The 15,757-nt window shown below is 48.4% G+C and overlaps 1 protein-coding gene across 1 annotated transcript in view; it reads right to left on the bottom strand.

The window, feature by feature from the left end:
• The window catches only part of LOC134010824 (ephrin type-B receptor 1-like), a 39,280-nt gene extending 24,266 nt beyond the window's left edge, over positions 1-15,014 (bottom strand). Inside the window, exons 1-2 of the mRNA XM_062450107.1 lie at positions 14,638-15,014; positions 937-1,081 (exon numbers count right to left, since the gene is read on the bottom strand). Of these exons, the coding sequence (XP_062306091.1) occupies positions 937-1,081; positions 14,638-14,731 (239 nt within the window). The 5' untranslated portion in view covers positions 14,732-15,014. The remainder of the gene's footprint in view (positions 1-936; positions 1,082-14,637) is intronic.
• Positions 15,015-15,757: the final 743 nt, after the last annotated feature.

Genomic DNA, 15,757 nt, shown 5'->3' with positions numbered 1-15,757 from the left:
ATACACACACACACACACAATCACACTCTCTAAAACAAAAAAAAGCACAGCCACACACAAGGAACCCGAAGAACAAAGTACACAGACACATAGACACACACAACCCCTTCCCCCTACACTCACACACACAACGCATACACACATAGTTCCCGACCGCAACACTTGCACACACACTCACCAACGTGTGATGTATTCAAGCAGCTTCATGGCTCTAGTGCTCCATAGCCTAGCTTGAGAACAGCAGATCACCTCACCGCTCCCACAAGCACTAGAGAGCTTGTTCATAAGCTAGCAGCTCATTGGCTGTCTCCCATGCAGGAAGTGAGACGGTCTCCTGTAGCACTTTGGTGGTAATGCACTTTCCTGGTACACCTTTTGTATTTATGTCTCTAAATAAATAGACACATGAAACTACAATATCATCTACACACACCCACCATCACACACACAAACTCTAACACACACAGACAATATAGAGGACACATGCATGTAGCTGGTGGAGGGCATATGTGCTCTGCCCTTTTCTGTTCTCCAGTGTGCTGTGCTATTATATGGCATCCTACTCTTTTCTCCAGGCTGTCAGGATTTGACCAATTCTAGTGTTTAATGGTTTTCTAACTGCGACTCCATCATAAGTAGAACTTAATTGCTCAGAACGGGCCTGAGTGTTGTAATTAAGCTTGCCAATGGAAGTATGAGTGTATCACAGCCCCCCCTGGGGGTGATCACACACACACACAAACACACACACACTCTTACACCCACACACACACACACACACACACACACACACCAACACACTACCACACGCAAACAGGAGAAACTGTTAACAAACTACTTCAGTAGCAGTTCTGTGCTTGTCTTCTGGGCAACTTTCATGTTGAGATTCATTGCGTCGGTACTTTTAACACGTCATGCAGAGTCACGTGTCTGAGCCTCGGGCTGAGTGTGCGGTGCACTGCAGGGCTGTGAGGAGGAGGGAGAGGGTTAGAGACTCGGAGGAAAAGAGGGCTCACCCCTGAGGCAGGATAGGCTATCCATCCCAGCTCAGCGGTGGCTGTGCGGGTGTCCATCACCGTCTCTGTAGGGAGGAGAGAGAGAGAGAGAGAGAGAGAGAGAGAGAGAGAGAGAGATGAGAGAGAGAGAGAGAGAGAGAGAGAGAGAGAGAGAGAGAGAGAGAGAGAGAGGGGGGAGAGGGAGGAGGAGGGGAGAGGGAGAGGGTGGTCAAACAACACAGTATCTACTGGACATTTTCTTCTCGCCGAAAAAAGCTGTTATCACATTCCTGAAAGAGGATCTCCACATCAGAGGTGTGATACAGTGTTGATGACACGCTGCTCGTCCCCGTCGAGCCCAGAGCATGCCTCGACGACGCGTTTGCTGACAAAACTGTCAACTAACAATTACCTTGAACGCAAACCCCATTACCTTACCTTCACTGTCTCTCTTTCTAGATTGTGCTACGAGCTTCCCTGCCATATTCCCCCAAACTTTCCTTTGAGAACCAGTGGAGCAGACAGGCGAGGTAAACATAGACGTGGTTTATACAGAACAAAGCACGCTGACACACCGCCAACTGCTACCTTTAGGTGATGACGTGCTTGATAAATCACTATGAGAGATGCTACTTTCAATATAGCTATTAGGCTGCTTCAGGCTGGCAGCCCCCCCTTGACAGTTCAAACGCACCCCAACAGGGTAGAAATAACAAAGCAACGCTTGTCTGTGAATTTGACACTTTTGTTTGAGATACTGTACTGGTATACGCCCTCTTTTCCATCCCACCAATCATGTGGCATTGGGCCAACAACACATTTATGGCAACATTTGGGGTGTAAAGTCTCCAGCGGATAGATAGTGAGAACTGGAGGAAGTAAAAAGTTAATGAACACCTTCAAATGTCATCCACTTGTTTACCTTCCTCTGTTTGCATGTGTGTATGTGCGTGTGAGCATGTTCGTGTGTGTTTGTGCGCACGTGCCTACGATGTGTGTGTGTGTGTTTGTGTTTGCCCAGCAACAGTCTATCAGCACAGTGATCAATAGGGTGATGGTGGGTGAGTTTAGCCGAGCAGTGTGTTAAATATAGATGGCCCTGGGAGTATTGATCAGGACGTGTGTGTAGGTGAGAGAGCGCCAACAGCCTGGTACACACACACACACACACACACCCCTGCGGCTCGGCTACCCTAACACCTGGCAGAGAGGGGGGGTGGGGGGGGTAGAGGTGGAAAGGGGGGCAGTAGAGAAGAGGGGAGGAGGAAAGAATGGGAGAAGGTCTAAATTCAGACGGCATCAGATCCGCTCTGATCTCCCTGGCTCCCGGTCCACACACAAGCAGAGGGATGAACAGTTCTGGGACGCTTGTGTTGACTCGATCAGGATTGCTGTGAGCTCTGAAACTGAAGTCAAGTCAAGATCCGACCTGCACGAACCCGATAGATATGTGCGTGGTTAAACCGATGGTCTTAAGCAAGCGCCTCATCTCCCCTTCAGGATGTGAATCCTGCTTTTCACAGTACTGTACGTGTTTCCTAACTGGGACGTTAGGAGACTAACAGATTATCTTCTCTGCTTAACTAACACAATAATTCACTACTATGTAGGATGGGTTGTTCAGGCAAGATGTTTTCGTGTCAAGACGTTACAGAACAACGAACTCTATTTATAGAAGCACATTCGTGACCCAGTTCATCAGTTGGCTCTCTTATTTATAGAACCGAGACCCTGTCACAACGGAACCCTCAGAAGTTTCCATCTTGCACAATGACAGGATCACCATCCCTCGCACATCTGCTTTGCCGCTCTGTACTCATCATCACGCTGCCGTCAGTCCCAAAAGACAGCGAATGCCACGAAACTGGAATCTCAAAATCAGGCCGATTGTTTTGTAAAAAATGGTTCAAAAAATTGCCTTCAGGGTCCATTTTGTGTCTCGGTTCAGACTGCTGTGAAAGCAGATTAGAAGGTGTCAATAGACAGACAAATGGCAATCCACACGGTCTTCACAACAACCGTGTTGAAAGGTCACAGAGAGAAAAAGAGAGAGAAAGAGGGGGGGGAGTTGAAGTTAGAAAGGGAGAGAGAGGAAGAGGGAGAGGTACGAAGAGACAGAGGGATGGAGCGAAAGCGAGAGTTAAAAAAGGACAGAGAGAGAGAGAGGGGAGAGACTATGAAGGAGAGAGTGAAAGAAAGAGAGAGGGATATAGAGATGGAAACGAGGACATGGGAATGCAATCAACAAGGGTAGGAGTGTGTTTCTATATCGAGAAAATAAATAATGGAGTAGGGGCCGGATCAATAGCCATGTTGTTGAACAACAAGATAATAATCCATATTCTCTCAAAAGGCCATCCTGAGTTATAGAACTCGGACTAATGCTGCCGATCTGAATCCCAGATACACTCTCTAGCTCTCTATGTCACATGTCCTTGCCTCAGAACACTTTTCTTCAATTCTGGTCATGTGACTATGGTTAGTAATGTGTGTGTGTGGGGGGGGGGGGGGGGGGGTGTGCATGGGCTACCACATGACACGTGACAATGGACTTTGTAAACAAATCATAATAAACATTCTGTTCTACACATCCTTCGTTAGACTTTGTCCTTGATGACAACTTCCAATGCAAGCTTCGCACACACACACACACACACACACACGAACACACACACACACACACAGCTGGAAGAGTGTCCCATGCTCTGCAGGGGAGTGGGCCTGAAGGGATAATTCAACGCAATTAATGAGTGCCTCTCCAGGTATTAATTAATTACCGATGTCTTCTGTTTCGTGGTATACAGTATTTACTGTTAAGGCTGGATGATGGCAGCTGTGCTCCGTAAGGCAAATACGTAGAAAGGTATATAGATAGATAGGACAGACAGACATAAAGATACATACATAGATATATAGATAGATAGATACATAGATATATAGATAGATAGATAGATAGATAGATAGATAGATAGATAGATGTTTGACAATCATATAAAATAAATCCATATTCGATTTCCTGGAGAACAATTTGATGTCTGGAGATTGGAGAGTGACGAAGCAGAAGGTGAAAAAAAGAGACCAACCGTATGGTTGGTCTCTTCCTGATCAATCGTGTTGTCTGAAAATAACACAGAGGCCCATCACCCTGTCCATATCTGTGTCTGCTGACTGAACACATTTTCTGCGCTCGTGTGCGAGTGTGTCTCCGACCCTGAGTGATGACTACACTGAAGAGGAGTGTTGACAGGCAGGATAGAGTATGGGTTCACACGCAGACCCCTGCACACACACAAACACACACACACAAACACACGCACACAAACACACGCACACAAACACACACACACACGCACTCAAACACCAGTCCCCTAGCAGCTATAGTGAGATGGGGGGGGGGGGGTTACATAAAAAGGAGAACCCCCTCTTCGTTTAACAATCCCCCCCAACCCACTGTTACCATGTGATTAATCACTAATCAACAGTATCTAGCATCTACCATTCACAGTACCAGGCGAGAGTGGTTCCTCTTCCACGCTCAGTTTCCACACTGAAGGGAAACGACTGTTCCTGCCTGTTTGAGTCGTGTGCTGTTGACATTCCTGCACCCCGGCCTGTGAACTGCTGACCACCTGCCACTGTCCCTGTCCCAGCAGCCCCCTGCCAGCTGTGTTTGGAACAACAAGGCTGTCAGACACACGCAGACTCTGTAGGAGGCGGCAGTCTGACATACGCTAGCTGGCTAACTCTGTATGAGGCGGCAGTCAGACGTATGCTACCTGGCTAACTCTGTATGAGGCGGCAGTCTGACATACGCTAGCTGGCTAACTCTGTATGAGGCGGCAGTCAGACGTATGCTACCTGGCTAACTCTGTATGAGGCGGCAGTCTGACATGCGCTAGCTGGCTAACTCTGTATGAGTTGGCAGTCAAACATATGCTACCTGGCTAACTCTGTATGAGGCGGCAGTCTGACATACGCTAGCTGGCTAACTCTGTGTGTCAGAGTTATGACAATGGGCGGTAATTCTACACAGCCTGAGGGCTAGCTGTCACACTGGTGTGGAGGGGAACGCTTGTTAACTCATTTCTGTGTGTGAGTGTGTGAATGTGTGTGTGTATGTGTGAGCATGGAAAAAAAGGTCATCAGCCCTGAGTTACAGCCTACACTGAGTATGTGGAGGAGAGAGTGACGATGGTGTGAACCCTGCATGCAAGGCTCACTAAATCAAGTGCACCCCAACTATTTCAGACATGAGAGGTGCGTATTGGGCCCAAGATTGGTGTGGACTACTGCTGAGATAAGGCTTCCTGCAGGGAAACTTGAGTCTGAACAGCTGGTGCAGAGGACCAGGGTCAGGGGGCATTGGAGGGGCCCCAAGCCCACTGGGGAGGCAAGTTGAGGGGGGCACACAGAAGCGATCGGTGCTGCAGGCAGCTCAGAGTCAAATTTCTGCTGGAGGGATGGATAGATAGAGATGTGTGTTGGCTCCCAGAGCTGTCCAGGGCCTCTCATCGTTGACTTAGCACTGGGCCCCTACTCTGACCTTTACAGTGGAGCTGAGAGGCTGCCTGGGCTAGCCACCAGTCCAGCCCTAGCCACAAGAGCCACGAGGACAGTCTGGTGGTGAGATACAGTAGGTAGAGGGGCAGTGAGGACAGTCTGGTGGTGAGATACAGTAGGTAGAGGGGCAGTGAAGGACAGATCACTCTGAGTGAATATATGTATATATATATACAGGGAGTCAGGTGGCTGAGCGGTTAGGGAAGCGGGCTAGTAATCTGAAGGTTGCCAGTTCAATTCCCCGGCTGTGCCAAATGACGTTGTGTCCTTGGGCAAGGCACTTCACCCTACTTGCCTCGGAGAGAATGTCCCTGTATTTACTGTAAGTCGCTCTGGATAAGAGCGTCTGCTAAATGACTAAATGTTAAATATGTCTTTATCTGCTTGCCTTGCTCATGGGGAAACTTGATTCTGGGCAGCAAAGATGGTTGGAAAGAGGACCCTCAGGGAAATGTGAGTGTGTGTGTGTGTATTTGCTTCTGTAAACACTTCACAACCACTCTAGAAGAGAACGCCCACAGGGATCTGTTAGCTGCTTGCCCACAGAACGAAACATCTACAGAAAGTTACACCACTTCCACTGTCCTGATTTTGCGGTTCCCCAGACCTACCGTTAGACCAAGAGTACATCACAGGGTTCCAAGAGCAACACTGCGTCGTACCGTACAAGCTTTCGACGGTACTACATACATACTTAAGACGGTAAGATTACATTTACATTTAGCAGACGCTCTTATCCAGAGCGACTTACAGTAAGTACAGGGACATTCCCCCCGAGGCAAGTAGGGTGCCTTGCCCAAGGACACAACGTCATTTGGCACGGCTGGGAATCGAACTGGCAACCTTCAGATTACTAGCCTGACTCCCTCACCGCTCAGCCATCTGACTCCCAGGATTATTCGTGTGAGGGTATGTCTGGAAATACAATATGTCCGTCAAAACAGGGAGGTTGAAATCTTTGCGAGGTTTTTCAAATTGGATGTCGTTTGCGTTCTGAAAACTGGGCAAAAGGCAGTAGACATGTAGCTGAGGCAACAGTGAATGCACACATCCCCCACCTCCACACACACAGACACACAGTACCCCCCCACCACCTCCACACACACAGACACACAGTAACCCCCCCCCACCTCCACACACACACATGCACAAACAAGGTAGGTATCCCTTTCCTCTCATTATCTGCTATGCACAAACACCATTATCTGTGCTCACAGTTGAGCGTGGGACTGCCCGTACTGCTGACGTGAGATAAGCCACTGGCAGCACGAGCATTTCCCCATCCTAACTCAGGTTGGGTGGACGTCCACAGCACAGAAGGACCATCTGCCTGGTCGGGCACACAGGAGAACACAGGCAGCACGTCGTACCTGGAGCTTAATCTTCTTAATCACTTATTTGTGCTTCAAGCGATTAAACATTTTTCTACTTAAAAAATTATATATATATCTAGTATTTTCTCTGTCACGGCTAACCGGGATACTAACATCTCAGCTGCCTGAGCACACACAGTGTATTTACAGAAATATGGCTAATAGGTTTCCAAGCCGAACAATGAATGGTGTGGGTTGAATACTGAACAAGTGCACATAATGCATTCTGCCTTCCACTGATCTGTCACTGTGAGGTAGAAGCCTTATGCCACTATATGAGTGACAACAAAAACACTTTTGCAACTATGAGGTGTCTTTTCACTCCAGGGTTTGAAGGAAGAGGTAAGATGTAATCAACGGTGTTTTGTAAGACTTAGAAACAGTTAGCATGCGTCTCAGAAACTTCCATTGCATTCCCCTCTTGACCCTGCGCAACCGTGAATTAATTCCCCCAAGGTATCAGCTATTGGCTGACAGAGCACTTCTGTTCCTGGATCTGGACAGCTAGAGTATCTGCAGACTGTGTTTTAAATTACCTGCAGGTCCTGCTATCTTGTCTCTCCTTGTTAGTAGTGATACCCCAGGCTCTGAGAGAACACTGCCAGTGAAACAACCTATTGGTGAGCAATTTTGTTCCTTTAAGCCGCTAGTGCACAAATCACATCTCCCTGTGTCTTGATGTGCGTGTGCGTGTGTGTGTGTGTGTGTGTGTGTGTGTGCGTGTGCGTGCATGCACCCTAAACAAAACCCTATGATGTCACGAAGGAAGTCAATCAACGTTTTTTTTAAGGGGAAGCTATAGGTTGCACGTGGTGCCACAGTGCTGGTGCCCAGGCCACGGAGACAGATGGATTGTGGGTAGGGGTTGAGTGAGGGCAACAGTGGCAGCTGACTTAGGCTCATGAGTGTCATTTTGACAGTATCACCCTTGGGAGGACCCAACCTCGGGAAGAGTGTGCGCGGGTTCGCGTGTGCATACCCATATTCATGTGCGCGCGCGTTTGGATGTGCGTGTGCGCGCATGTGTGCGCAGAAGGCTAATGTGAAGGAGCAGAGAGCAGAGGAGAGCAGGACACTTCCCTGGGAATACTGGGGGAAGTCAAGCGATGGTGACAGGTTTTAGCCACCCATGTCACTTTGCTTCAACACACACACTTGACTTCCTGTCTCGCAGAGAGTTCTTCGCTCTTGAGGACTGGCTTCTGGGGGGGGGGGGGCAAAAAGGACTGCAGTGCAGCAAAACACACACACACAAACAAGCACAAACACACACACACACACAAACAAGCACAAACAAACACACACGCTTTTTCTATAATAACCTCGGCCTACACACTGCACCATCCCCACCGCCACTCTGATTATCTGAAACATCTACAAACCACAGACAGCGAGACTTCCTCCACACACGTGCACTCTCCCACGTGCACGCCGTTCTGCGTTTTAAACGCCTGCATGGGCACTCTCCAACACGTTAAACCTAAAAAAAAAAAAAGAACAGCTCTGATTTGCTGCGGTTTACCTCACATATCTATCCTGTCTTCCATTCCCCCTGACCCTGTTATCTCCCTCCGTAAGCTCCACCCATGCCTCCGTCCGTCGCCTTCCCTCCCCGTCGGTTTCCCTGCAGGCCTCCATCTTCTCCACCTCCGACTCCAGCACAAGGCTCCTTTTAATAGCTCCTGGTATAAATTCAATCTCTGTTCATTTTCTCCTCGCTCCTCTTAAATGCTATTACTTTGTCCCTCCACTCCTCCCGCTGCCCAGAGTGTGGCAGAGATTACCTCTCGTTGTGGAGAGCTCCCTCGGTGCAGTCGTATCTTAATGAGAGTCGGGGGGGGGGGGGGGGGGGGGCACCAGGTAGAGAAGCAACACGACTGGATTTTTTTGGCCATGACAAGTAAATTGCTTTCTGGTTTCTGAAGTAATTACCTTGATCTCCAGTAATCCTCTGGAGAAACTGAGCATTCCATACTGTGTTCCTCCATATCTGTCTGTTATTCTCTATAGGTGAATGTATGTGTGTGTGTGTGTGTGTGGGGGGGGGGGTTGTGTGGCTGCCTGCCTGATGGTGTGCATGTCTGTCTTCCTATATGACTGTCTGTCTGCCTGCCTGCCTGCCTGCCTGCCTGCCTGCCTGCCTGCCTGCCTGCCTGCCTGCCTGCTTCTCTGTCAACCTGCTGGCCTGTTCACCTATGATGTGACTGTTCTGGGTGTGAACAGTCTCAGCTGAACGGAAAGCTCATGTTGGTGTCTAGGAGGTGCTGCCTGGTGTGTGATGATGTCAGGGAAGGCTGTATATCTAGTGAATGGTCTGGCTGGCTGAAGAGGCCATCTCCTCTCATCTGAGTGGATCAGGAGGGTTGGGCTTCCCGCCAGAGACAGGCCTCTGATTTACACCTGCACAAACGCACACACACGCATATACACGCCCGTATACGCACAAACGCACTACCACTAAGAATTGAAAGACAGTTGAAACCTTCACGTCGTCATCAGCAATGACGGACGGTCTTACAGAAGTCGTCGACGCTTAAAATGCCCCGTTGGGAGCCAATGAACCAGTGAGAGGGCATTTATAGAGCTTTTAGAAGGAGGGCCTGAACATTCACTGCTTCAGGAGCCTATCAATCAAACAGGATTGGGTGTTGAGAAAAAGAGAGGGCGGAAGATAGAGAGAGACAAAGAGAGAGGGAGTCAAATATTTCCCCGTATTTTTTTATTTCGATCAGCCCTCCAATGTTTCTCCTGCGCCGTGTCTCTGCAGTGCGCCGGTCCGTTCACTAATGAGCAAGATAATGAACCTGGACAGCGACGGTTTTGGCCCGACATCAACACCTCGGACATAATGACTATCGCAGCCAGAGCCGCTAACTAGCGGCGAGGCCGACACCGGCACTCACACTGCACACTCCCGCTCAGTGTTCCTAGGTGGAGTGACAGAAAACAAAAACCTTTTTGAAAGAGTCCAACAAAATGTAAATGTGTCGTTTGCAAAAAAGGCTGGGAAGACACCCTCACGAAAGAAGTTCATGTTTTGAGGAAATAAGTGTTGATGAGGCAACACTGTCACTCTAACCCCCCCCCCCCCACACACACACACACACACACACACCTGTCTTTGTCGTGTGAGGTTTTGAAAACTGAGTAATAGTCTGAAAATACTTCTGTTCGCCTCACAAAAGAAATTCCATGATATTTTGGTGCTTATTTTTCCCTATACCTCTCATTCTGTCTCTCTCTATCTTTCTCACTGGCTCTCTCACTCCCCTCTTTCTCCCCCCCCCCCCCCCAAACGCTCTCTCTTCTCTCACGCCCTCGCTCTCCTTTCTGTCCCTGTGTCTCTCACCCATCTCTATTTCTCTCTCCCCCTCTCTCTCGGACTCCCTCCCTGGTAAGATGATGACCCTCCTGGAACATCCATCATGGCTGCTTAGAGGAGCCATATGCCTACAGCAGGACCCCTAGTAGTCTGGCACAGTGCCTGCTCTTAAACAGCAGACAAATAATGCCCCATTATGTTACCTAATGCTGTTCCCCATCATATCCTCCAGAAAAGAATAGACCAGAATAGAATAGGGCTGATTGCTACTGCTGAAGGACCTAGCAAAAAACCCAGTCCTTACATTTGCATACTATACCAACTGAAGAAAAAAGGAATGCTATTAAAAGCATGCAGAGCCCAATGAGAACATGACAGCTCAAATGAACATTAACTGTGTCTTGTTTTACATTAGTATTCCATAATGATCCTGCTTAGACTCTTTTCTAAAAGGGCCGTCAACAGGGCCCGCTGTGAATCAGACCGGTGACAGTTGGCTGGGCGCGCCACCCCTGCATATCAATACACTGAATGAAACAGAGCAAGGGAGAGAAAGATCACGACAGCCAGGCACAAAGAGATCCTTTCAAAATGACCCTTTTTCTCTTTTGTTCTCCGATCAAAACCGTTCCGCTCGGGAAACCGAAGCTATCAGATAGACCCGCAGAGGAAGGTTGGGGAATTAAATGCTTGCTTTAGTTTGACTTTTGGTATTATGCATCGACAATTAAAGCTCTCCGATCTCTGTGATGGGCATCCAGGGTCAGACAGGTGGTCTGTCTGTGTTGCCATTCGTCCTGGTTCCGAGTCCAACAGCACTTATTAAAACCCAGGTCTTTTCTTAGCCCTGACCTCTCCTCCTCCTCGCTGACTTAATGTCAGATATAATTACAGGCTGGAAGCTGTGTCCTTGATGGGGTCAACTGTCAGGTGCATGAGTAATGATATGAACATAATGAACATGTTTTATACATGAGCTGACAGCTTCTTCTGCACGGTCAGTCAGCGTGTGTGTGTGTGTGTGTGTGTGTGTGTGTGTGTGTGTGTGTGTGTGTGTGTGTGTGTGTGTGTGTACTGCATATGTATGTATGTTTGCATGCATTTACTGTAATATACTGTGGGAGTGTGTCAGTGTGTGTGTGTGTGTGTGTGTGTGTGTGTGTGTGTGTGTGTGTGTGTGTTTGTGCCGAGGGGGTCACCACACCCACATCTGTCAATCTGTCGTCACGGTGACTGTGACACCTCTCCCTGAGGGGCCGGGCGATTATCCCAGCGTTCAGATATCAATGATGACAAGGTAAACGCATCCAGCCGACCTGTCCTCCAGCTACCGTCTCCCACTGACAGTCACATCCTCACGTTGTCTCAATGTGATGCCCCATCCATTACGTGAGCGGCGAGTCTGGGATCACGTGTGAGTTTGTTCTTTCCGTCCCGGCAGGAGCGCTTGATTTAGGTGTTTCTGTTTTGAGTTCTGTCATGTTGCTAATGACAGATTCTTTTTTTTTTCAGCGATGTAAACCGTTTGATCTTCATTATCTCTGTCTCCACCTATCCATGTATCTCCACCCAGCCATGGAGCACAGAGAGAGATAAGAAGAGAGAGATAGGGAGAGGGAAAGAGAGATGAGCTGTGTGTGTGGGGGGGGGGGAAGGGTGTGTGTGCGAGGCGGGGCTTTTTAGCATTCCTGCATTGTACGAATCAATACTTAATTACCTGAGAAATGCTCTGTTTTCACTCTAACCTCAAACTCAGCTGCTAGGACTCTGAGGCGCTGTGATTGGACGGGAGGTCAGGCGCTCTGATTGGACGGGAGGGGCAAGGTCGTTCTTACTTTCTGCCCTCGGTTGCCTGTCTGTCCATCTCGCCTCACTTCCTGTTTCCTTCTCGTTTGTCACTTCCCTTCCCTCCGCTGGAGAGACATCTTCCCTTCCTTCCGTTTCCCACCCTGCCCTATCCTTCTGGGCCGCGACAGACAATGCAGGCTCTGCCCCAGACCAGAGTAACAGATAGGATTCTCCCCCAGACCAAAGTAGCAGATAGGATTCTGCCCCAGACCAGAGGAACAGATAGGATTCTGCCCCAGACCAGAGGAACAGATAGGATTCTGCCCCAGACCAGAGGAACAGATAGGATTCTGCCCCAGACCAGAGGAACAGATAGGATTCTTCCCCAGACCAGAGTAACAGATAGGATTCTTCCCCAGACCAGAGGAACAGATAGGATTCCCGCCCCGGACCAGAGTAACAGATAGGATTCTCCCCCAGACCAGAGTAGCAGATAGCATTCTGCCCCAGACCAGAGTAACAGATAGGATTCTTCCCCAGACCAGAGGAACAGATAGGATTCTTCCCCAGACCAGAGTAACAAGTTAACTGTCAATGCTGACATGTTCAGAACAATCTCCACTCAACCATACCTTACACACACACACACACACACGAAGACACACATGCACACACACAAGCACACTAAACGCACCAAACACACATGGATCCAGCTAACGACGACATTTGACCTTTGCTGAACAGGACTAGCGTGGGAAGCAAAAGGAGAAGGTGCCCCTATCTGCAAGTGTGTGCGTGTGAAAGTGCATGTGTGCATGCGACGGCGTGCATGCGTGTGTGGGGGTACCTCTGGGGAAGAGACCGAAATAGAAACGGCGTGAGGGAGGAAGCCGTGCTGTCCACCAGCAGAAAGGCCAAAGGCAACAGTGAGGCGGGCCCAGCTGACCATACAGTCCAGCAAACAGCCTGCCAACCCTTACATCACCAGTCCTACTTCTGCCACATCCCCGGCAACTCTGCCTCCCCCTCCTACCTTCATACCCAGGCTGCGTTAGCGCCTCACCTGCCGGCGGGCCACTTCCTACCTGTCTACCAGGTCACTTGTCTGCTGTTAATCATCCTACTTTCATGATTGCAGGCTTTGTCTCCTCGAGCTCATCAGAGGGAAGGGAGAGAGAGAGAGAGAGAGAGAGAGAAAGAGAGAGAGAGAGAGAGAGAGAGAGAGAGAGAGAGGGATAGAGAGAGAGAGAGAGAGAGAGAGAGAGAGAGAGAGAGAGAGAGGGAGGGAGAGAGAGAGAGAGAGAGAGAGAGAGAGAGAGAGAGAGAGAGAGAGAGAGAGAGAGAGAGAGAGAGAGAGAGAGAGAGAGAGAGAGAGAGAGAGAGAGAGAGAGAGAGAGAGAGCAGGGGCGAGTAAAGACTTGAGGTCACAGGCAGCTCGTCATCGCGGGGAAAGACAGAGAGGAAAGTGAAAGAGAAGGTGTCGGGGGGGGAGTGGGGGGGAGGACAGCAGCTGACAGGCGAAAAGAAAAAGAGACAGCAAGGAGAAGATGAATTCAGACACACGGCTGATTGGACGAGCGTACTTGACTCTCTTGCTTTTTTTGTGGTCCTCCTCCGACATGTGAAGGCACCCTTTAAGACATCCAGTAAATTAGTGCTCAAATGGAATCAGGGATTCAAACAGGATAGGCAAAGCTGTGACTGAGACAATGCAAGCTGCCTGCCTGTAGGTGCTAGCTTTATCTAAACAACAGTGCTCTAATCACGACTATAAAGTTGCTTGGCATAAACAAGAGCCACTTTAATGACTTAATCAGCCAGTTCATTAGGCAGTCATCTGCCTGAAACAGAAGCTGCTTTCAATTAGTTAACAGTTGCAAGGAGGGCAGGTCAATCTGAAGGATCCCTGTAGTCAACGTTACAGTCACACACGTACACACTCACAAACACACACACACACACACACACAAACAAAAACATTGTTATTGGCAACTGGGAAGGTGGGGCTTAAAAAAAAGAAAAAGTGAATATATGGTAATTGTATTTTGTCCCCCTTTATATAACCTGGACCTACTCCCAGAACCAGAACATCATCAGAATCTATACCGTATTACCTTCCTCTACCGAATCCTATGTGTTTAGGTTTTACAAGCTTCCATCGTCATATTTGCGATGTAGCAATGCAGTCAGATGTCAACATATGGTGAGCATGTTAAGAACACGATTCTACAGACGCCATGTGAAACGGTTCATCATCTAGGACTGGACAGATCCAATCCTTTATAAAATGGAACAAAAAGTAATGAAACAGATGTTTTACATAGATATGGGGCACGTGCAGCTCTACGTGTAGAGGGGTCACCACCACCAGACAAGAGCATCTGCCCGGTCCGTCACCCCGGTATTACACCCGCTGCCGCACCCGTAACCCTCAAGAGGACTGGTGCGAACTGCCCAGTTCTACAGTTCCAACGTTCAGTTAAAAGCTTTAGATAATTAAAAACATAATGTGTTCCTTCGCACATTGTTTAACTTTAAAGCCTACACTCGTTATACACAGCTGAGTGGCACCCCCAATCAAAAGAAGTCAAATATTTACCTTCCACTGCGTAAACCGTGGTTAGCACGCACAGAATCAGAAGGAATTCCGCTGGCATGGCAAAGCCGCGCTGCTGCTTCTCTTTCATTTGCATTTACCAAGAGGTTATAATCCTCCAACTGCCTCAGAATCGTATTCCAGTCGTGCGTATTTTGAGTCACATCTCAATCCGTCCTGTGCGCAATATGGAAAGCTTCGGCTGGAGACTGGAGGTAGCCTATGTCGGGAGTAAGAGAAGAGAAAGCATACGGGATGCGAGAAGGACAGTGCACCCCCCCCTCCTCCAAGCCGCTTCTCACACCCCTTTAACACCTCGTGTCCAATCACAAATAGTAGATAGCAGACCTCAAATCCATCGCAACAGTCCCATACCTACAGTCCCTCTGGTAGGGAACTCGCCACCTACATGGGAGCAGCGACGACTAGTGGCTTATGGTTGGCATTGCATGGACGTGGATTCTGCGGGTATTTGCATTAAATGTAGGTTTTTATAAGAGAGAGAGGTATTGTGATCGAATTTGTCTAATGCTTATGGTTTATGTTGTCAAATAAATCCATGAAGTTCACTAACTTTAATATTCGACTGTCACGATGTTATATGGCAAATCAACAACCGGTTACGACATACTGATTCGCTATCAGACCTAATATGAGAGTGAATTATATCTTCGGATACGTGACAGAATCTATAATATTTAGGGCCTGCCTGTCAGATTTACACTTTTGATTCAACATGGTCGTAAATCTTTGTTAACTCTGCTCGGGGGAGAGTCAAATACTTATTTGTACACCAACACAATTTATCATAATCGTGTGGTGTATCTGATATGAAAACAGAATTAATGTCGGCTACAGTATTAACATGTTTTATTGGGTGACAGACAGTCTTTGATAGCCAGGACTAGCCACCTCTCATCTAGAAGTGAAAGAAATGTTTTGTGAGAAACTGTGAAGCAGTCTAGACAGTCTGACATAATGGCTGATTATGTGTAATCATTGGATTCTCTACTCTGTCCCCCCTTTCTGACTCACCTAATTTCCACACACACACGCACACACACACACACACATACACGCTCACACGCAGACACATTCACACAAAGCATGACACAGCTGCTCC

Source organism: Osmerus eperlanus, chromosome 24, assembly GCF_963692335.1.
Source record: "Osmerus eperlanus chromosome 24, fOsmEpe2.1, whole genome shotgun sequence".
Taxonomy (NCBI): domain Eukaryota; kingdom Metazoa; phylum Chordata; class Actinopteri; order Osmeriformes; family Osmeridae; genus Osmerus; species Osmerus eperlanus.
The sequence above is the reverse complement of the archived record's forward strand: the minus strand, read 5'-3'. Positions and strand labels throughout refer to the sequence as shown.